The 22,802-nt window shown below is 39.6% G+C and overlaps 1 protein-coding gene across 1 annotated transcript in view; it reads right to left on the bottom strand.

The window, feature by feature from the left end:
• LOC104032197 (ubiquitin-conjugating enzyme E2 E2) overlaps positions 1–22,802 on the bottom strand; it is a 216,069-nt gene that overhangs the window by 23,256 nt on the left and 170,011 nt on the right. Inside the window, exons 3-4 of the mRNA XM_075705481.1 lie at positions 14,721–14,853; positions 255–402 (exon numbers count right to left, since the gene is read on the bottom strand). Of these exons, the coding sequence (XP_075561596.1) occupies positions 255–402; positions 14,721–14,853 (281 nt within the window). The remainder of the gene's footprint in view (positions 1–254; positions 403–14,720; positions 14,854–22,802) is intronic.

Raw genomic sequence — 22,802 nt, 5'->3', positions numbered from 1 at the left:
TACTACAAGGTATCTTCTACTGATTAGACTTCTTGAATTAAAAGATTGTTATTCTCAAGTACCAAAAATGCACTTGAGCTCCTGAAATTGTGCTTTCTTTCTATACTATGTCTTAATTTAAATGAATGGCATTTAAAATTTACATTTTGGTTTTTTTTAGTAGGTAGCAGTAAAACAGCACACTGACCATGTCCTAGTAGCTGACTGAATATGAACTGTGAATGAACGTGGATGTGAAAGTTAATTTGTCTTACCCGGGTTGCAGTCTGTGAGGAGGGAGCAGATGGAGAGGAGAACTTTAGAAATGGTTAATGCTGGACTCCAGTTGTCTTTTAAAATGTCCAGGCAGATGACGCCTTGGCTGTTAATATTACAGTGGTAGATTCTTGTCCGAAATGTTACCTAGAAAAGACAGCGTGTCTAAGTACGATGGTGTTCAAGCCAATAATTACATGATTATTAAGCAATTAAAAAATTATATGAACTAACATTCTGCTTTCCTGGTTGAAATCACAGTACTTTGCTACTGTCAGGTAAAGACTGTGCAAGATAGTGGTATTAATAAGAAAATAAAATAAAGTCTGCCTCTTCCACCTGTGGCCAGCAGTGGAACTGGTTTGTGCAAGGTGAGAATGGGACACGTTTCGTGAGCTTCCTCTTGCCTTGGTCTCACTGATCTCATTATCTTTGTTTGGGGCCAAAAAAAGCTATTCCAGCCCCTGATCTGGACAATGTTCATAACGCAGGCCCACAGCTACTTCATGCTTTGAAAGGAGGCAGAAGACGACAGATTCTTCTGCTGTCTTCATCTGTTCACCATTTGACCCAACAGATTAAGCTGGAAAAAAAATGTGGAGGCATCATAGAATCATTTAGGTTGGAAAGGACCTTTAAGATCATCGAGTCCAGCTGTTAACCTAGCACTGCCAAGTCCACCACTAAACCACATCCCTAAGCACCACATCTACATGCCACATCAGTGACTCCTGGAAAAAGTAAAGTGAAATATCCTTGAGAAAGGCTGCTCAAATAAAATGCTTTTATTTTCAAATTTTAAGTTACAGTTGAATCAGTAGAATTGCCGCAAACACCTTTTGGCTTTTTTTATATAGTCTCCCAGGTGATCCTATACGTAACAAACCAAGGAGGAGATCACTTCTTTTAGCCTAGAATGATGTGCTTCCGCTTCAAGTTGAAGAGATAGGCCTTTTATTTTAAAAGAAGTTCACCTATGAAAGTCCACTTTGTAGTTCAGAATGAATACTGGCGCTACTGGATGAGAAGGGACAATATAAAAAACTACCCCTTGGGGGTCTCCATCAGGGACTAATTTGTCTATCAATTCTACCCAAATGACAAGCCAAAACAGATGGGTTTAATGACATATTCACAACATCTAAAATTAAGATGTACAATTTCAGTGGTCTACCTCATCAGCAATAACCCTGCCAACAGGGGGGCTGATTAGGCAGGAGACAACAGCAGGCAAAGCACACCCCAATTTAAGAAAACTGTGCTTTTCACCAGAATTGAACAGTGCTAATAACTGGGAGTGCTTAGGCACCTATCCCTGCTTTACCACACAGATAAACCTGCTTCTGAAGAGTAATGAAAACTGATGACAGGCATGGTCCTGTTCTGATTTTATTCAATATCAGAAATCTCAGTGATTACAGCAGGATTGAGATCAGGCCACTTATCAGTAAGCAGAAGAGAGGATACAAGTGAAATAACACGGTACCTCGTTTACTTCTATTAAAATAAATCATTCTCTAACACACTGAAAAAATCTGACCCTTTGGATTAAATCAAGCATCTTTGACAAAATAATGGAAAGAAAAGGTAGTAGATTTCTGGTATTAAAAACACTACATTCAACAAGAAATATTTTTTTCCTGTAAGTACTTTTCCACATAAATCTGGGAAAGCACTTTTGGGCCCAGTGTCATGCACCAGTGAGTTCTGTAACAAAGATCTCAACAAACCAAGTTCATCAGTTTTTAAATGCATCTATGTCTAAGGGTATTGCCAATTAATATGTTAATTTAATAGTGTGCCACTCCATACCCTACATATTTGTAGGTTCTTTCCTTACCCTCACCCCCCACCCCCCCCTACAATTGTGGTTTTGCTTATTGTTTTCCAGCCTAAGTGCTTCACTTCCGGGACTTTTATGAGAATTTAAAATATATCTGGCACAATGAGCTCAATTCATATAAACACTACAGCCAGATGATCTTTTTTTTTCCCCTTATTAGGAGTCCAAGCATGTTCAGCATTTGGAGTGAAGGAAGTCTTCTGCAAGATCAAGAAAATAGTATTTAGTGATAAAATTAAATGTTTTTCTACAAAGGGAAGCTATTTTGAACAAGGAAGGTTACAAATACACAAAAGTGGTAAACTCCCTTACACAAAACTACATGTCAAAAATGTCCACAAAGGGAGCTGGTGTGGAGAAGCGTCCTGTGAATTGTAGGTCTCTGTTCATTAAGTCTCCAGACAGAGTAACTCCAGGCACTCTTATACTTGAGATGTAAGTGAATCAAGGAATGCTTCCTAGGAGGATGTCCCATGACTCAAGCAAATACTTTAGCACCTGCTTGATTTTAAGTATTGTATGCTTGCTTCTCAGTACGTTGCTGGAATAAAGTTTTTCCTTAATTATTTTTCCTGAACAGAGGTGCTTTCCTATGCTTCCATGATGAAAAATTTGAGGACTTTATGCAGTGATATCTGAATACACCAAGTAATAAGATATATGTGGTCTCACAGAATGTGGGGGAAACACACCAAATCCATTGCACAGATTAAATTATACCCTCTAAATTATTTTTAGACGAGTCAGTCTGAGCTTGTAACCTGTTTAAGAGAAGGACATCAGTTTAAGCCTGTATTTTAATGTGTAACTGGTTTGCCATTAGCGACTGTTTTGTCATCAGGGCAGACACGTTGCCACACGTTCCCCTGACTTAGTTGCTTTTGAATCATTGAAGTAGGGACACTGGGAATTTGGCAGGATTCAGAGAGCCACTGGGATGAATGGAGGTAGTTCATGTCTTTCATGAACTGTTCAACACCCCATTGCTATCTGGTGGATAAATGCATGTGGGACTACACTCATTTATAGTTGGAAGGCTACTTTTAGCAAATACGAAGACTTGAAATGTAGCATTTTTTCACTATGAGCACATCTTAAACCCATGACACTAACAAGGCGCCCACTCACAAGATAAGGCTTGCTGCTTATCATTGACAAATATGTCACTGACTCGCCAAACATGCCAGCGCACTTTAAAATGCCTAAGTACACAGAGACACTTTAATGACAAAAAGTCAAAGCTTTCAGAATTTCAAAAGAAGCTGTACTAATGACAGCCTTAAGACACTGGGAACTGTGGACTGATGGTGGCAGGTAACAGTGTTCTTATCCCAAAGCAGCATAGAGTACAACCGGGATGACATACTGCTTTCCTCATCTAGGTATTGCCTCAAATTGCAGCTAATGTGGGAAATGCTGACATGTAACTTTCTGGATGTTGTGTTTACCATACCCACATTTTAAAGTTATGCAGGGTCGTTCCTATTATATGTGTAGAGAGAAACCAAGTGATAATACCATTCCAGGGGAACTACATTTTCTTTATTATGGTCATATTTTTACCTCTGATGCCACTTAAATGGTTCCTATAAACGGTGTACTCTAATTCTATTTATCCCCTAATGAAAACACCTAAACAATCCCATGCAGGGGGCTCAAGGCAGTGTGTGGGTGTATAGAATCACAGAATCATAGAATCGTCTAGGTTGGAAAAGACCTTTAAGATCAAGGAGAAGTTATCAGATAATTGAATGGTAGAGGAGTAATTTACCTTTTTTTTTTGGAACGATAAGTGTCCTCTATGGATTTACTCTCTTTGATTCTGCAGTTTTAAGAGGGTATCTCATTTTTGCTGAATAAAAGTGCAGGTCAGAAAAATGTGAATTACAGGAAATAGGGAAAAATGGGACTATCTTCTGAAAACTGTAAGGGTACTATAAACAAGCTTTTGAAAGGTAATGATAAGGAATTTATATTCAATCAGTTTTGGAAGTAAACAATAATAAACTTATCTGTTTATCTACTGCTGAATGCCAAACCCTTCTGAATACTGTAAAACAGAATTAAACAAATAAACCCCCCCTTTATATAGTCTCTAAGAAGCAAATGAGGTTATCTATTCAAAAGGGGGAGAAAAATGATTAGAGAGAAAAGTACATGTAAAGCTATGGCTGGCTGTTCATTGAGTAAGTTTTAGGACTGAAAAAAGACTGTTTATAGAATCTGGGAAGAGCGAATTAAGATGGATTTCAGCTGAGTGATTGGAGGCAACTGGTTGTAGGCAAGATAAATCACTGCTGGATCTCAGAGTGATTTTGAACACCATTTTTTCAGCATGATGTAGTCCTAGAATCACTCACTATCTGTCTTTTGCACCTAATGTTCCTACGTTCGGTGTAAACCCAAGCAGCCACTGCGGCATTGGCATCTATGTGCGTGACTTGTTTAACCTTCACTGTGAGATTCAGAGACAGGCATGTAAAGGCACTGCAGCTCTGAAAGGGCTGGTCCCACAAACACATCTCATGCACTTTCAACTCTACTGAATTCACTCGTAATTCTCACCAAAAATCTATCAGGAGGAAGAAATGATTCTCCAGTTTTGCATATTAGCACACAAGGGGTTACAGCGTGCACTCAGGAATTGCTTTCTTCAGCCTGTTTGGGTTCAAACCCTCACCTTCTGTTCCTCACTCCTCTCACTAAAGCCTGGTGACTGTGCAGGGAGAGATGAAAGATTCCCAGAGTCAACAGGAGAATAAACAAAAACAACCTCCTTTTGCTTGGCCAACACTGGAAGCAGGGCTGAGATCCCAGGGCTCTCATTCCTGCAGTTTTGGAAAGTTCCTTTCAAGCCTTTCATTTCTTACCAGGGTACAATCCTGCATGCCTGCCTGAGATGAAACTTCTGTCTTCCTCAAATATTCCCCTGGAGTTCTGTTTTAATAAAACTGTGGTGGCACTACCTGAAGTCAAAGAAGTTGTACTGCATACAGAAAAGGTTATATATATATTAAAAAATACGATGCCCTTTATGATGATGTTCATGGAGCTCAGGAGGGAGTAAGTAGTTCCCATCTCAGTTTGTCAGACTTTATGAGCAATAGATTTGTCTGCTTGAATAGAGAGAATAATAAAACCAAGATCAGGCCTATACTCTTTAGTCATATTAGAAAAATACTATAAAACAACTTAAATGAAAAATATCTATAGTGCTGTGTGACACAATGTTCATGCAATAGCCTTTACATTAATTAACATCCTTAAATTTCTTACAGGGTGCACTTCATTTTTTCTATACCCGGCACGGAGGCTGCCTTTCTAAGACAGGGTGATCCATCTCCTGTTTGTAACTACAGATTTGTAGCATGCACATGAACAACCATTGAGATACTTAATGGATTATCACATAAAGTGCATAATAAATGACTGACCACACGATGCTCACTATTAAAGAGCACGATTTAAATATACGCCAAGAAATGAACTTCAGCCAGTTCATAAAACACTTGCTCACACCTAATTTTAGTTGGTAAAGAATAGCTATAGTTTATTTTATCAAAGGAAAATATGTCATCTGCATTAGCAGGAAATAATACATTGTAATTACTTTTGCTTGACCTACAGAAAAGTATGATATACAAACTACTCTGGGTTTCTGTGGCAAAATGCACCATGCGAGACATAGCTAGCCAAAAGTGATAACAAATTAAAAGGGATATAATAGCATCCACATGAGTTAATCTTTAATATTACTGAAAATGAAACAGTATGCCGTATGAGTAATTATTCATTATATTAATGGTAATTATGAAGCTGATTAACTGCTCACACTGTCTCATTGAACAGACTGTTGCCGGGAAAAAAAATACTGAATAAGCACAGAAATACTAAATGTCTACATTATATAAACGTGCTCATTTTGCACACAGATTTAATAGCAGAAAAAGTAAAAAGGGACCTTGATAGTCTTTGATGTACCTGAGAGGGCAAATAAAAAACTATCCTAAACTGTACAAAGTTTTATGAAAATAAAGGAAGAGCAGGAGAGAACAAGGGAAATGGATTACTTTTCAGGTTAGGGATGTTCAGAATAGAAACTATATTGTAAGATGCAAAGCAAGGAAAGCTTTCTCTGACAAAGTCAATATGAGGTTTTATAAAATGATTTTCACTTAGTCAGCGTAATCTTTCTTACAATCAGTAATTCCATATGGAAAGTCAGCAATAAAGTCCTTTTATAAAGAGTAACATTTTTTAAGATTTACTGGCCATTTAACTTTTATAAAAGAAATCCTCCCTTTCGTAGTTTAAAGCACGCAGGCTGTATCGTCCTACATGCACGCCTCTCTGAGCTCGCCAAAGTGCTCCTTCATTGTTGGGTTTAACGCAATCCAACTCTTCTCACCTAAATGTAAGTAAGCCTAGCACATAGCAACATTTTTATTTTGCATGAAAAAATCCTATATCACCATGTGACAGACAGTACCTGGCGTTTTACTGTTCTCCCTAATCCTGCTATGCTTCTGTAGGAAGGGAGCTCCCGGGTGTGCTCAGGGAATTGAGGCAGAGGAAGGTGTGGCAGACACGGGGCTTCAGGCACAGAGCTGCCGGTTGGCGGGGCGTGCGGGCAGGCTGCGGCAGGTGCTTCAAGTCCTAAATTTTATTCTAAGAAACTTGGGCTTTTTCTACTTGCCCAATTTTAACAGCCTTTGGGTATTTAGGTGCTCCCCACATGAGAAGTTCTAGGCAGACTGACCTCAAAACCACAGTTTTCTGTCCTAATCAGTTCACCTGCTCTTATTCTATAGTAATAATGTACATAAAATTCTTTCCCCCATATCTGCATATATATATACATGTGTGTGTGTAAAAGAAGGCAAGGAAGAACATTGATATATGATGTATTTTTAGATCACGTGCATTTTATGCAGAAGTAAAATGTGTGGTATGGCAGAATTACGTAGTTTCTGAAACATCCACTAGACATAACGAGTCCTCTTTTGAAAATACATTTGACAAGCAGTGTGCAAACCACTGCTGTGAGGCAGAAGATATTCTCCATAAGATGCCTCTATGGGCAGTTTTGGGGAGCTCAGTGTATGGGGTATTTATAGGAAATGGGAAGAAATGATGCACCGCCTAAGTTTTGAAGAGGGAGAACAGGAAGAATTTAGTTGGATGGGGACATTTTCATCAAGACTAAATAAATCAATACAAACTACTGATATAAATTAGTATATTAAAAACAGAGTGAAAAAGAAGGCTATTCATTAGAAGAAATGGCAATTCAATTTGGCAATTACTAGAAGAATTATCAGGTAACTGAATTCAAAGGAAAACTCAGAGATTTACATGGTATAGCCCTATCAAAAGTGACTTTTGCATTTATTCACAATAAAATGTAGTTATCGATCCTTTCCTCAGCGTGACAAATTTCTGCTTGCATCTCTGTCTTCCACTTTACATCTCTATGATTCTGTCATTTTGAGAGGCATTCAAGTTTCTTAAGGACCCACCTGGGTTTGCCCTGTCCCACTGCACGCTGCCCTATAGGTTCAGCATTACCTGAAGATATGGGACCTATGGAACGAAGAGAGTTTCACTGCAGGTGGTGCAAGCATGGGAACTGCACGCTGCAGTTCGTGTGCCTGGGAAGAGCTGCTCTGAGAAGAGCAGGACTCGGGCTCATACTGCTAGCTCTGACAGCAGTCTGCTGGTGCTAGGTTGTCCATTTCTGCCTCTCAAAGACTCCCGTGCATCTGATTTCTGCCTGCAGCCACCCAAAGTCTTCGCTTGCTGGGAAAGCCTGCCAACTCCGTTTATTGTTATGGATGAAGGATCCACGGGCTGCTCTCAGCAAGGAGACGTAAAGAGCAAGGCTGGGCAAAGAACAAGGGAGCATGGAGGCACAGCGAAGGGGCTAGGGGAGGCAGCGGTGTGGGAATGTGCCAGGCGAGGGACCACCAGATGATCAGGAGGAGGAGGATGGGGAGGGCAGGAGGCAGCTGACAAAAGCTGTGAGCAGCACAGCGTGGCACTGAGAGCTAATGTGATGTGACAGAGGCTATGAGAGAAGTATGAGGCAAATGAACGTGAGGGATCACGGTGACAGGAGACCATCTCATCTGAAGGCTGATCATACTATGGCAATATTGGGGCGGGGGACAAGAGAAGGGAGGTTGAAGCCCTGCCTGCTCCAGGGTTGCAGAGATGGTAAATAGCCATGATCAAATAGGCTGTACTTAAGGTTATTCTGAGTTTGAGAGCTTCAAATGTAAATTGTATTAATAGTGATACATGTAAGTTAAAGTGTGGGTCTGCCTTGTAAGGTTCATTTTAACAATTTAAGTTAGAAATACCAAGGAATGCTTATTTTCTCTCATCCACTCTTGTAAGCACTGTTCTTCTATTACACTGCAGATAAAAGTGTCCTTAACAGCCAATCACATATAAAATAAGTATGAAAAAGTAGAGTAGAAGCCAAGAATAAAAAAACCTGCCCCTCATACATGAGGCTGAATTTATGAAACAGGTAGAAGTTTGTACCACAGGAGAAGGATTCCACATAATGATATTTAGCGCATAGAGATTAGCATTGTATGACAATTCCATATAAAAAACTGAAGAGATGCTTAATACTGCCATTAAGACCAGATTCTATAGACACTGTGAATTACATTTGCAAAGGAAAAAGACCCTCCTTGCAGTTGAGCAGTTGATTTAAAACAGCTAAGCTTTCAAATGCTGAGAACAATTTTTCAGTCAGTCGATAGACATATGAGATTTACAAGGAGGAAATGGAGTTTTCTGTTATTTTAATTTTGATTTAGAGGTGATTTAGCATATTGCAGCTTTCAAGTCCTGTGAACCATTTTTCAGTCAGCTGAGATTAAAGTCCCTAGCAAGATTAATTGTAGAGTTGGGATTAAGAGATTTTATAAATCACTCAAATTCAAAAATAAAGCTAGCAGAGTACTAGGATAATGACAGATATATCCATATTGTATCAGCTACAGCTAAATTGAATTGACACTGTAATAGACTGAATGCAGTCAAATATGAGAGTAGAAGTTATTAATAAAGATTATCCTTGATGAAAATGCAGACACCACTGCTGTGACAATTCCTGGGGGGAGAGTTCTCTTGTAGAGCATTCATTTTTCTACAAACACCTGTATGAAAGACCCTAGTATGGCTTCCTGATTTGCCAAGGCTTCCTGCTCCAGAGGGACAGTATGCAGGATAAAGAAATCACCACCCTTCCTTCAATAACTATAGTGTACATAAAGATGCAGTGTTAATTTGTCATGATGGCTAAACTTTAGAGGATCTCAGATCAAGAAAGTCTGCATACTTGGGGTACTCACTGATTTCTTATGTGGACTGAGGACAGAAATTGAGCCAAAATTCTTTCTCTCAGATTAGGCTGACTGAAAGATGTGATACCTCCTACTCATATACATGTGTGTGTATATATATACACATACACCCACAGATACACCCCCCCCCCCCCCACCACCACAAGAGACATCTATCTGTGTGTAGCTATATATCCCATTCAATACCCCAAAGAAAGAGACCAAGCAAGAGAGAGAGCTTTTCTTTGTTAAAGCCAAGGGGCGAACTGTCTGAATCCATTAAGGATGAAAGGAAGATAGTTAGCAGGAAAAAGAAATCTCAAAGGTATTTCTAAAAAAGGTTGAGGGGTCTTTAAGACAGTGGAGAAATGTAAGGTTATTTCCTTGGCAGGCCATCTAGGTATTTTTATTCATTTATTTAAGTGGATGCTCTGAACAGGGCACATCTTTCTCTGTTCTTCATCCCACTGCACTACAAGGGAGATGCTGTATTTTGGGGCTGAAGTGAAACCTCACCTTGTGACTAAGACTGAAGCCTTATCAGTACCCGTCCACATCTATGCCTTGCTTTGTCTGTTCCATACCTTCCTCCCGCCTGGCATCTCATAAAACCAGTGTGATACTTAGGATGCAGCTGAAAAGAGAACGGCGATTCTGCAGGCTGCTCGCCTTCTTGCTGACTCAGCCAACCGGGTGCTCAGCTAATTTCTGCAGTGCTACAGGAGATCCCTCACAGTGGAGGCGAGGAAATATTTTTAATTGATTAGAGCCTCCCAGAAAGCCAAAGCTAATTTGTCAGTTCTCAGATGAGCTGTTCTAAAAATCGTGTTCTCTGGTTGTAGAGATAAATCGGAGTTAGGCTGGGATGGCCCTCCATCGCTCCTATTCAGGCGGCATCAGTCACACATAGATAAACTTTCTTGGGGAAGAACAACTCCCTCCTCTGCACGAGTGTGCTGCAGTTGTGAGTGAAGCCAAATGCCATTGATTTAAAAGAAAAGCAGAGCTGAAAGGGTCAGTGACCTCTGGCTTGGAAAATCTGGAGTCCAGCTTCAAGGCATGAGACAAAGTTGAAAGACTGAAATAGACTGACTTCAAAGGGGAAAAAAATTAATATCGTGAGAGCAAATTATACTCTGACCTACCACATGGTATATTCTATTTTGGTGAAGAATAACTTAATTTGATATTATGCTTATGGCTTAACTTTAGAGAGACCCTGACAGGTAAGGACAGAGAAAAAGAAAACTATGGACCTGTACGGGGAAAGACTGGTTGGTGCAGACCGGAAGGGAAACCTGATGGCAGTGATGCTCAGCTATACAAAACAAGGAACGTGAACTGGACCACACTGTACAATTAGGGGACGTAAAGAACAGAGATAAAACTTTAAAATCTTAAGAGGATGTGATGTAGAAGGCCACAAAAGTGTAAAAACTGAAGAAATACATAAAAATGGAAGTTTTGGATAGATTTTCTTTGTTTAAACAAAACCTGAATGAATGAGTGATTCAGTTTCTTTTACATGATAAAGACAAGCTGGGAAAGCAGGTTAACTATCTGGAAGAACAAATCAAAATTACTGTATACATTTGTTAAAAAAATTCCAAAATAAAGGTCAAACACCTTTTCTTCATGGGCAAATGTGCTCTCAGATGTTTAATTTTATTTTAAGTAATGTTTTCCAATACGCAGCAGGGTGCCCAATGATCAGAATAGGCATCAACAGTGTTTATAGAAGGAATCTGGATCCTTTAGAAAATACTGAGAACTTTGTATAATACAGACCAAACAGTGGTTACAACACAAACGTATTTTAATTATAATAGCAAAAGTAAAAGACGTTTATCCAGAATCTGCTTTCAATATATTTTTCTTATTTTAAAAATTATTTTACCCTTCCCAACATCCATGTGCAACATACACATGCACGCTAACAGAGTGCACAACATCTGCAAATAGATAAGGAAAAGGCATTGTGGAAATCTCTCTGCAGATTTTAATACACTTTGGATTAGGCCCTTTAACTATGTTATGTGACATGGGCATTTGCCTTTGGAACCTCAGGCTGGGTCAAGTAATTGCATCTGGGAAACACAGCTTCTGTTTCTTCCCAGGTCTTTTGTGGTCACATTTTTGGAAGATCAATTTTGACAGTATTCATTTAAATATTTCCTTACTTCATAGTAAAAGAGGGATGAAAATGGCCCACAGAAATCTCAGGAGGAATGTATGAATTCAATCATAGCGAGAAATGTGAATTAGACCCCTTCTGCTATGTACTTACAGGGAGGCAATCTTGCCAGCACTCAGGGATACATTTTATGTCTTTCTCAGTACATTCCACAGTCTTGTACTTTATCTCTAGATTTTTTAAGATGATAGAGCCATAAGGAATGGGACTAAACTTAAGGAAAAAATCTAAGATGATCTATTCCCATAACCCTAGGACCCAATGATTTTGAGAACAGCACCAAATATCACAAATCTTGTGGTGAAGTAGAAGAGATGTCAACACCCAGTGACGCAGATAGCACTGTACCGTGAGGCCATACGTTACGTTCCATGTACTCACTACCTTTCTTTTGCTAGAAATAATCATGTGGAGAACGTATTTAACCACCGTTTCCCAACAATACTGACTGGCAGCAGCTACCTTATGACAAGCAGTCATCTTCCCACGCTGCTTTGTTCAAGGGATTTCCCAAACTATTTTACCTATGAATCACTTTCGTAGGGTCTGGAAAATAGGTCTAATGAAGTGGCAACAGGTTGAGAGATCCTACAGCAGGACTGAAAATAGGGATCATTTACAACAGTGGCTGAAGCAAATAGAATAAGAATCCATGTGTACAAAATATGCTAGCAACATAGTCAGTTATATCTGACATTAGTCCCCTGTGCACATGTACTCATTACTTTCTTACAGATAACAATTTCCCTCATCAAAAATACTGGCCTTTTAGTAATACGATATGGCATCATCAGCTCTCTCATCCTTTATCAAGCAGTACATTTTCATATGATTTATATGCACACACTTCTTACAATGACAATTGGCATCAAGATAAAGGCAGACAAAACAATCTATTAAAAAGCAGGACAAGAACCACCTCTTTGCTTGATATTTCATTAATAAGGAATGCACAGCTGCATTATTCATGTCTCAAAATAATACAGTTGCCAAACACAACTGAGTGTGAATTGAGAAAGTCTTTACCTTGTGGTGAAACAGCAAAGTGGACCTTCACCTTGTATTTTGAAAGGATGCCTGTTGCACATATTGCCTCAAGACTCAACAGATTCAACAGAGAGAATGACAAAAGATATCCCTCCAACTTGTCTTTCAGATCTAGTTCTTTACGTATTAGGTTTGGATCTCTGAGAGAACGTCAAGCTCTACTTTATATTCAATAAATAATTTAGTGGATATGCCAATACCCCCTAAATAATATAATTTTAATTTGCTGGGGGACTGAATGTAACCCTTGCATTACAGCTACTACAAACAGACTAAGCCCAGCAAAGAAGCAAACGAAAGGGGCCTGTTAAGCCGGACCTTGTATAACAAGCAAGAAGTCTGGACTGGCCTGGGCTGGGAGGGAGGCAGGAAGAACAGGGCATCGCCCCCAGCTCAGTGCCCCCAAAGTTTTAACTAACTGAAGGAGAAGTTATGAAGTTTCAAATTTTTTCTTCACTGTGTAATCACAGTTATCTAAATCAGAAAATGTGCAGTCAGCAAGGTGTACAACCCCTGTACGACTTGTCAGTGACCTCAAAGCTTCCCTAAACTGGAACACTAAAAGTGGGAAACAAAGTTAGACCATCTCTAATACTGCTATACTGACCCGTCTTTAGGTCGCTGGTTGGGAAAGTCCAATTTATAGAAGGACAAGTACTTTGCATTCGCATCTCTCATTCTTTTTTAAAACTTCTCCTGATAATACCAATGTTAACTACTGTAAACATCATTACTGTGGCATTAAAACTCTGCTTATAAACACTTCTCTTTCAACAGTGTACTCATGGTAATCAAATAGGAATCAGCTACTCTCTCTTTTAAAGCAATACCCTCCTATTACAGACCAACCTGGCATACCAACCCTTTCACAAATGCATCAAAAAGAAGGTAAATATTTTGCTCCCATAGCTCCTCCCGGGGAGCTGTTCCAGACCCTCACTCTCCACACTGGCAAGGTGAACAATTCACCTCTTTTCACTTTGTTTCATAAAACACAGGCCCATCAATTTATTTGATTTCATTAACAGCCCTGAGGGGTAAGTTTTCCCAGTTTCTGTTCCTGTTAGTGAACATGTGTGTTAAGAATTGCACTGTCTTCCAGATAAGGTCTTACAAGTGTCTTGGATATGACATGGGTAACTCCTTATCTCTACAGGCAATGCCACAGGATGCATCTTAGGAGTGTATTTGCCTTTTTTATAGATGCATTAGTCAGGGGGGTTTGTAATAATTCTGCGATCACCCAATAAAGCCCTATTTTGACACCCACCCTCAGCAATTATTACTACTGGTTATTGACGACACTCTGCACTACCGCATTTCATCCCATCGCTGTTTTTCCAGTCTTCATAATCACTAGATTTTTCCTGTTTGACATTCCGAGACTGCTTGATCATGGCAATGATCTGCCACCTTCATGTTATTTGGTACAGTTCTATGTGGTTAGTGTCATTATTGACAGCATTAGAAAACGAATCCGTAACGAATTCTGTAAATCTCTGTCTTTCACTCCAGTTTCTTGCCTTTGCTGCCGTATTTCCACATTCTTCCAGAAAACTGATGTAAAGCAATTACTTATAACTTCATGAACAATAGTGTATCTTGCATCTGCAGAAGTAATTTATAGGGGGTAGTGCAAAAGGTGCATATTTTTGTCAGATTGCCACAGACCCCTGGTGACTGATATGGGTCAACAGGAAAGATTAAGTATCTTCAGCTGCTTATAAAGGGTGCAACTCAAATATAAATGCTTTCATATTAGAAACAAATCCAAATAAAGCAAATAACTGCTGGAAATTATGCACCTGTTTGCTAAATAAATCCATATCCATCCAGCTATACTGGCAACATGCAGGCAAATTTTAGGCAGTTAAATTCTTTCCATCAAAATACTCAGTTTAAATACTCATTATTGCCTTGAAAGTTTTATGTTTCATCCCACAGTGATATACCAACATGCACATTAAAAAATATCGCAAGGAGAGGACTCCTATCAGACTTTTAATATCCTCCTACTAACCTTAGGTGGTTTAAAAGGATAGTCCGGTGAAAAGGTAATGTCAAGGAAGAAAACTCCACCTTCATATACAGACCCTGGAGGCCCCAGTATAGTTGACCTCCATTCATAAATGTTGTCTCCTTTGGGTCCAGCACTAAAACAGAAAACAAAAATATAACATAATAACCACATACAATCACGTATACTACATCAGTTATAGTCTACTAGTAGTACCGCTGGTTTTGCAATCACACTACAAGTTAAAATTGTGTATCACATTCGTTAAGTTAGTCCTGGATAAAACATGTAACTGGTGTCCTAAGCTCTGTCAGTGAAGTGATATATTCAGCCAGGAAGAATTATTAAAATCACATTATAAATTATTCAAATAAGCACAGAAAAATTCCCAACTGTCTTATCTCAAATATTTTAGTGGGCAGATGTGAAGTATTTACAGTGCAAGGATACAGAGACTTTGCTGAGATGTCTTGTCACTGTCTTGCCTCACAAGCCATCCTATTTTCACGTACCTCCTCATCCACCTACCTCATCAGTCAGTAGCAGTGTAATTACACACATTATTATACAGCACAGACTGTACTAAAGACTGAGCAGGGTACAAATGACCTTGCAGCTGCACTTTCTAAGTTACTAACCTAAGGTCTCCAGTCACTACTACAGAAGGCTGCTTTACTCTGCAATCATTACCCTATCTTAAAAATATTATAAACAGGAAGCGGGTTAAACTGTTGGGTTATGTTAATTCAAAGTCCTCATTTAAAAACACAGTACTGAAACAATATTTAAAATGTACAAAACATAATTCTGTATGTGAAACAAGAAAAATCACCCACACGGTCAATTCCTGAAAAAATAAAATTGAAAACTAATAAAAGTTCTTGGGCATGATGCTTCCAAAAGCCAACACAGCCTCCTTTCATGCAACATAATGCTTGTCCATAGAAATACATGTTTTACTCAGGGTGGCCTCTTAAGGGATATGAAGACTTCTGTTCGATTCACAGCCTGCTGATACCAGTCACCGACACAGGACCGGAATTTTAATTAGGATCAACTGGGATGGTGACTTCTAGATATCTGATTAATATTTTTCAGAGGAAGGCAGTGCTGGTAGATATTTCAAATAAGTGAGGTGGTATTGTCTTAAGGCATTTCTTGTGAAACAATTCTTGTTATGTTTGCAATAAAGATTTCCACAGCATGCAGGGGTTTGTGAAATAACCCTGTGTGTAGAACAGATGAAAGCTCTTGGCTATGCTCCATGCCTCACAATGTACCCAAGGCATACAATTATTATACGACATCATGTCATGTTCACTGCTCAACTATTCATTTTGTTCACTGAAAGTTAATAAAACCCTCTTTCACCTGAAATTCCTTGGGCTCCCTTCATTAAAACTTCTGACTGCATTATTCCCTGCACACAACTGCGTGACTTAGTACCGCACGGTGTACTTCATTAGTCATGGTACCTACATCAATTTTCTATAATAGCTGTTAACGCTTCTTGGCTTTCTAAACTACATGCTTTCTTAACAAAAATGGGTTACGGAGTCTATAACATTATGGAACATTCATTTTCTATCAGGCATAGTAACAAAACCAGCAATTGTTTTAAAGATAAAATCTGGCTTTTTAAGTGTCACAATAGCAGAAGTGTTGCCATCCATATATTCACAGTGTCTATAATACATCAGGTTGCTAGCTGCCAAACAAATTTAATTTACCCAGTTCTCAGTTTGCATTAACCTTTGAATAATAAAGCACATCTGAGACTGCTGTAAGAACCAAACCAGAGAATGAATAATTAAAAACACCTCCACTGCCTTTAGAAAGACCAATCCCGAGTCAACAGGGAAGGTTTAATTGTGACTGAACTAGGCATTAAGGGGCTAATTGAACTCTTTATAAGCCCAAACGAATGTGGTCCTACATCAGTGTTATGGTATACAAGGTTCACAGAAAGTAAAAACCTTAAAAAAAAAAAAACCAAACAGGCAATTAGTTCAAACAGAATAGGCAAGATGCAGGGGCAGGCTAAATCTTACATGAAAAAGAGCCCATAATACGTGAAGGAAATCCTTTCCCATTTTCTGCAGAAAAAATGTTCTAATACTTGGAGAAGCAATGACTCAGTTGATGCCAGCAGGTTAAAATGGAAGTGATATAAATGTCAATCCCAGAGAAATGGTTGGAAACAGCAAGTAACAAAAGCAAGCTCTGTCTTTTTTGGACCTTATTTAGCCAGGAGGGGATGGTTCGGGCCCTTTTTGGGTTTGAGCGAGGCTCACTTTTTTGATCAGAACTCTCTCTGATAGTGGTATTTTCATAACATATATTCTTTTTATTTGTTTTGCCTATTTATTTAATTGCATTAACATTTGAAATGAGCAGTCATTAATTAGAATAGTTGGAAAATGCTCCATCTGCCAGTTGAACTGTTTCGGCACGTCCAGCTACAAGCCCAGCCTGATCACATTCTGAGGATGCTGATTAACATTAATTGAAGGTTTTCTTTGCAAATGAGAGATGAAGCTTTATTAAGTATTATTATTAATTTGAAGAATAGCTTGAATTGTATGGAGTGTGGGAACACTGCTGTTATCGACGTTGCCTGTTAGAGTGCTTGCTGGCAGCAAGGCTGTTCAGCCGATGCAAAATACCGATCCACGTGCACAGGCAACAGCTGGTATTAAGGGCAACAGCATGCACAAGCATAACGTTTTTTCACTTGCACATTAATAATACAAAAAGTTTGACAGGTGTATTATCTTTGTTTTCCTTCTTTCCTAATTGTTAAGCCTTTTATTTATCCACATTATTGGCAACCAGAACCACGACTCATCAGGCTTCACCAGAGAAAATTCCCATATGTGCAAGACCTCAGCCAGAGCCTTATTCTACAAGGTTTATAACGCAAGAGGATTTAATTGCCCTTCTCTCTACATGGATATCTGCCCGGCACACTGAAGCCCAAATGTTTTACATTCGGTATGATTTATATTCCAGCTCTATTAATGTTACTGGCAACCAAACCACAGATCTCAAAGAAAGCAAACCCAACATCTCGGTGCCTGAAGTTCCGTTATCTTCGGAAGGACAGATTCAGATGTGCACCCGCTCGGCAAAGGGCAGACTAAATCTGTCTTGAACTCAACTGACCCAGGGCCAGAGCATACGCACGCTGCCTCCTACTAACCCGCTGCTAAATCAGTCAGCTTCAGGGGAGAAATAGCAGTGGTGTGGCAGCTCCAGGTGGAAGTGGCTGAACCATGAGGATAAGGTGGTTAGGAGAAGGACAGGTCTGCTGTCAGACCAGCAGCGCAGCCTCCCAGATTGAGCCCTGACGCTGAAAGCCCAGCGAGCCTGCAGGATGAGTCCAGTGAGAAGCACGTGGTGTGACTCTGGAGCTGGCACTCCCAACGTTTCCAGCGTTTTCTCCCAGGTGGAATTTGTAACAGAGGACCAAGGAGGTGCAACTGAGCATAAAGGCCCTGGAGACCTGACGTTATCAATGGCTTGTCAAGAGCTAGCTCTCTGCTGTCATTATTCCCCTACAGCTGATGGCATGCTGCACAGAATATTGCCTGGTCTACCCGCTGGGAAGGCTTTGCTCACTGGGAGAGCCGGGGTGGGTGGACATGAAGCCAGCCTTCTTCCTCCTCCAGAATGATATCAGTATGGGTGTATGAAATTCAGGACAAAGAAGTTGAAATATGTAAAATGGTCTCCTTACATTTCACTCTCCTTTGCCTCTCCTTACATATTTTAGTTCTGCTGCTGCTTCCCACATACATACTTGCAGGTGAAATGTATGCACATCAGTTACAGTTAGTAGCAAAATACCTTAAATGCTACTATAACTGAATTCATTTTGCTTTAAATATGCTTAATGCACTGAGTATTTTCTATTCCCTCAACATGTTTTAGGCAGGCAGTCACCTGAAAGTAGTGCTGCTAGAAACTGCTTGTCCAGTAAAATCCATTATAAACACGAAGCTTTCCCTGCATTTAGAATAGCCTGAAATGCTAAATTTAAAATGATGTATAAGGAGAATTGTACGAAAGCAACAGCATCTATGAGACATACCAGATGAAAACCTATCTGGAGAAGTTATGAAAGTACAGTTGATTTTTAGTTTTATCAGAGCTGTGATTTGTATACAAATTTACTTGATTTCCAGAGAATAACTCAAAAAAATACAGAAATTCAAAGAAATAACAGTATCCCACATGTTTATCAAGTGGTTGTATGCAATAAATGTAGTCAAAATAATATTATTACTTTCTAATCTAACTTATGGTTCTTGATGAGGGACCCCCTGCTTCCCCAGCGTCTATAACTGGAGGTAGCATAACCTTATACTGTACAAAATGAGGACCAGTTCAATGTCTTTCCTTCCATTCTTGGTCTCTGAATCTTGCTGGTATCCACTTTTAAATTGTAACTGTGCTCTTTAACACAAGGGACAGGCAAGCCTATAGCATAAAACAAAGATGTAAGAAAAGGAATTGTAGCTTAAATTGCCTTCTAGTTCTGACATGCTAACGGTGTGTCGGGGGAAGCCACCAGGCCAAATAAAACAGGAAAGCGAGATGGCTGGGAGGCCTTCCCATTCCTCAGGACTCAGAAAGAAATGGAAAGATTCTTCTGGGCTAGGTAAGTTTAAGTTCATTTTTATCCTCATCCTTTCTAACAGGGTAGAATAAAGCAGGACCAGGATATTATACTAATTTTGTCCAGGAACTCAATTTCCATGGCATTGTCTATGGCAATTAATTGTTATTACTGCCTTATCTAATCTGAATTGCCTTAGCACACAGAAACACACATCAGAACCGGGGTTCCTCTGCACTAGGTGCAGTCCATGGAAGATGCAGACCCTCTCAACTATCTTCAGCAACATATGACAGCAGAAAGAAGAGGGAGACGCTTAAGTCTCTTCCTTCTATTATGCGGAGCCTTGACTTTACTATTTAACAGGTTTCCTTCTGAGGAGGGAATATCACCACAGAATTATCTCCATTTATAAGACATACAACACTTCTTGCAGTGCCATTTCTTGCACATCTAACAGTTATGCTGGAGCAGACCCTGCCTCTAGCTGCCCTCCATGAATGCTTCTGGGAAGCCAGTTGCCCAGAGGGCAAAGCGGACACAAAAGTATTGGAAGATTGGCAAAATAAGTTAAGAGCACAGCTGGTGAGGGAAGAGGATGGATGTGACAAAACAGAAGACTGCAGATTCAGCTTTCAGTGAGATACGTCTCTTGAGAAGCTCATACGAAGCCTCATTAAAGTAAACCCAGTATATTCCTCTGCTCTCTGTTTTGAACATGGTGCCAATACCGAAACTGGTCCTAAGTGAAAGAGTTGCTTTGGTCTGTACCACAGCTCAGGGCTGTCCCCCTGCCTGAGGACAGCCACAAGACCAGCAGTGGGGCCATGCTGGCAAAGTGGTTGCTGGATCATCTTAATCTAGGAAGGAGTAAATCAACAGGAGCTATGCTGATGCTAACATCACCAGGTGACTCAGACCCACCTGCACACCCAGCCCAGCCTCATTCAACAAAATGCAAAATAGTGTCACTGAGGAGCATTGGCATCCCAGCCCCGTGAGCAACTGTAGTTCTCAGCCCTGCTTTCCCGCTGCTGTGTATCTTTGGCTTTGGAACGGATACAGATAGTGCCAGCAGCACCAGTTAGCTGTTGAACCTCTTCTGCTCTTCTCCCAATTCTTTCTCCTCTCCATTCTGGAAGCCCACCTGATCCACCACCTCTTGAGCCTTCACCCTTTCTCTTCCCTTGTTAGTGATGATTCTTCTTCGTAGGACCTGTATTTTTATTTTCTGCTTGGGCGTGGTGTCTCTCCCACCCCCTCTCTGTATGGTGATAATTCATTGCTCCTTCATCATGGTGGATCCTTCCTCCTTTCAGGTACATGCAGATCCCCCTCCCGCTAACACCCCCTTTCTTCTTCTCTCATCAACAGCCATCAACACATCCTGCTATTCTTCATCTTTCTCCAGAAAGGAGGAGGGGGTGGAAAATGGTGCAGGGGGATTTTATTACAGTACAGCAGTTACTCATTTTGTTTCTTTCCTTCCCTGTTGCCCTTCTTCTGAGACGTAGAAAATGAAGAGCAAGCAGAGCGGGTGCTGCAGCAACAGTGGTGTAGGGAAGGGAGTCACAGCTGCCTACCCAGATGCTACAGTGATATCAGTAGGTACTTTTATAAATGTATGTAATAAACAGTTGCCACAGCAGCCAAAGGAATACATTTCTACAAAACAAAAACAAAGAGAGAGCAGTGAGCGCTGAGACTGCCTCTGGCAATGGGCACAGTTGTATGGTTAATAACACCTCTGCTATGAATAAAATTAGCAGGCTAGTCTCCAAGCAGTAAAATCAAAGAACAATTAAAGAAATAAACCCCTTCAGAATCAGAGATAATGCTTAGTTAGGCTATAATATTGATGACTTAAAGTCTCATCAAGAAATAAACCCTCCCCAAATTTGTACCTTTGGAATGCATAACTTTTTCTTAATTTCTTTTTTCCTGAAAATCTGCTGAAACTCCTAAAATCTTCTTTTTTTTTATTATTTTTTTTTATTTATCCTCATCTCTATTCCTTCATCTAGATGGTTCAAAAAGTGCCATTATCAAAATACTGGAAGATGCTCATGGTTCTTATTATCTAGACCAAAGCTAGAAATCTTTCAGCATCAAATTTGAGGCCCAAGAGATCTGAATTACTCTAAGAAAATTAACAATATATATAGATACACTTTTAAAGAGTTGCTCTTTTTACTTTATCTTGACACTATATGTAGTGAAAAAGCTAGGCTTTCCATGATCTAACACTCAACTTTGGGTCTATGCTGGATCCAGTATGTTTGGTCACCCTGCAATACTACTGGGAATTTATGTCTTACGTATGTTGGAATATCAACATAATTAGATGAGGTAAGCATGATTTTTGGGTAGGTATCTTTCATTAGACTTAACTGTTCATAATGGAAACCAAGAGCAAAGTGACAGGACTACTTGTCACTCAGAAAGGCTTTGGCAGAAAGAGGAACTTCAGACAAATCCCTTACACCACTTACTTTCCATTACAGTGAGAGAATTCAGCTGAAAAATTTGGATCAGACTTTCTTCCAGTTCTCCAGTTTTCTGATTGAGACCATCTTGCCATAAGAAACTTTTTTTTTTTAAAAAAGGTACTTTTAGGCAAGCAGTAAGAGAAGGAGGATATGAAGACATTTTTCTAACTCATGTTACAATTCATTCAAAGTTGTTATATCCTTCTTTTATCAAGTGCTTTTTATTGAAGCCAGTTACCATTTTGATCTACGCTTTGGAACAAATATGTTTGTGGTAAAGGCGATTGGAAGAATATCTAGGAAAACTGAGCCCAATGAGCTGTCAAAGAGGCAGTAATGTATTACGGGATAACACTAGATATTGCTTCTTATGCTTATTGAGAGCACTTGAATTCAGTACGGTACGGCATTTTTTCATTGTCAATCTTCTCTAGTTTTACCAAGGTGTTTCTAGAGGTCCATTTATCACCTAAAGCGATATGCACTTTAACTCTGGGGCTTCCTGCCACTTCCTTTCTTGCAATAAACCCGCCGCACACCAGGTCAGTGTGCCAAAAGTCTGCATGAGGCAAATCCTTTTTTTCTTGTGATTAACTTTATCTGCCCTCCTGTCACTGGAGCCATTAAAAATTATTGGCTGAGGCTGGTGAAGCTGTGTTGTGTTTAAAATTAGTAAGTTTTGGCCATAGTGAAAATAACAAATAGATTAAAGCCAAAGTGAATATCACTTAGTTGATTTTATTATTCACTTCTAAATAATGCCACTAAAAATTATTAGAAGTATCCTAGCAATTTAGCAGACTGGTATTATTCAAAGAGTACTTTGATGCTTTTATTCCCTAAAGTCCTGTCTTCAGAGCATTCCTGAGAGAGAAACCATCATGAAGAGAACTGCTTCTTAATGCACAAAACAGTTATTTATATTATAGTATCTACAGCAATTTATTCATTGCAAACACCATTACACAGTGTATG

This window comes from Pelecanus crispus, chromosome 2 (assembly GCF_030463565.1).
Source record: "Pelecanus crispus isolate bPelCri1 chromosome 2, bPelCri1.pri, whole genome shotgun sequence".
NCBI lineage: Eukaryota > Metazoa > Chordata > Aves > Pelecaniformes > Pelecanidae > Pelecanus > Pelecanus crispus.
This window is presented reverse-complemented; position numbering and strand designations above follow the sequence as displayed.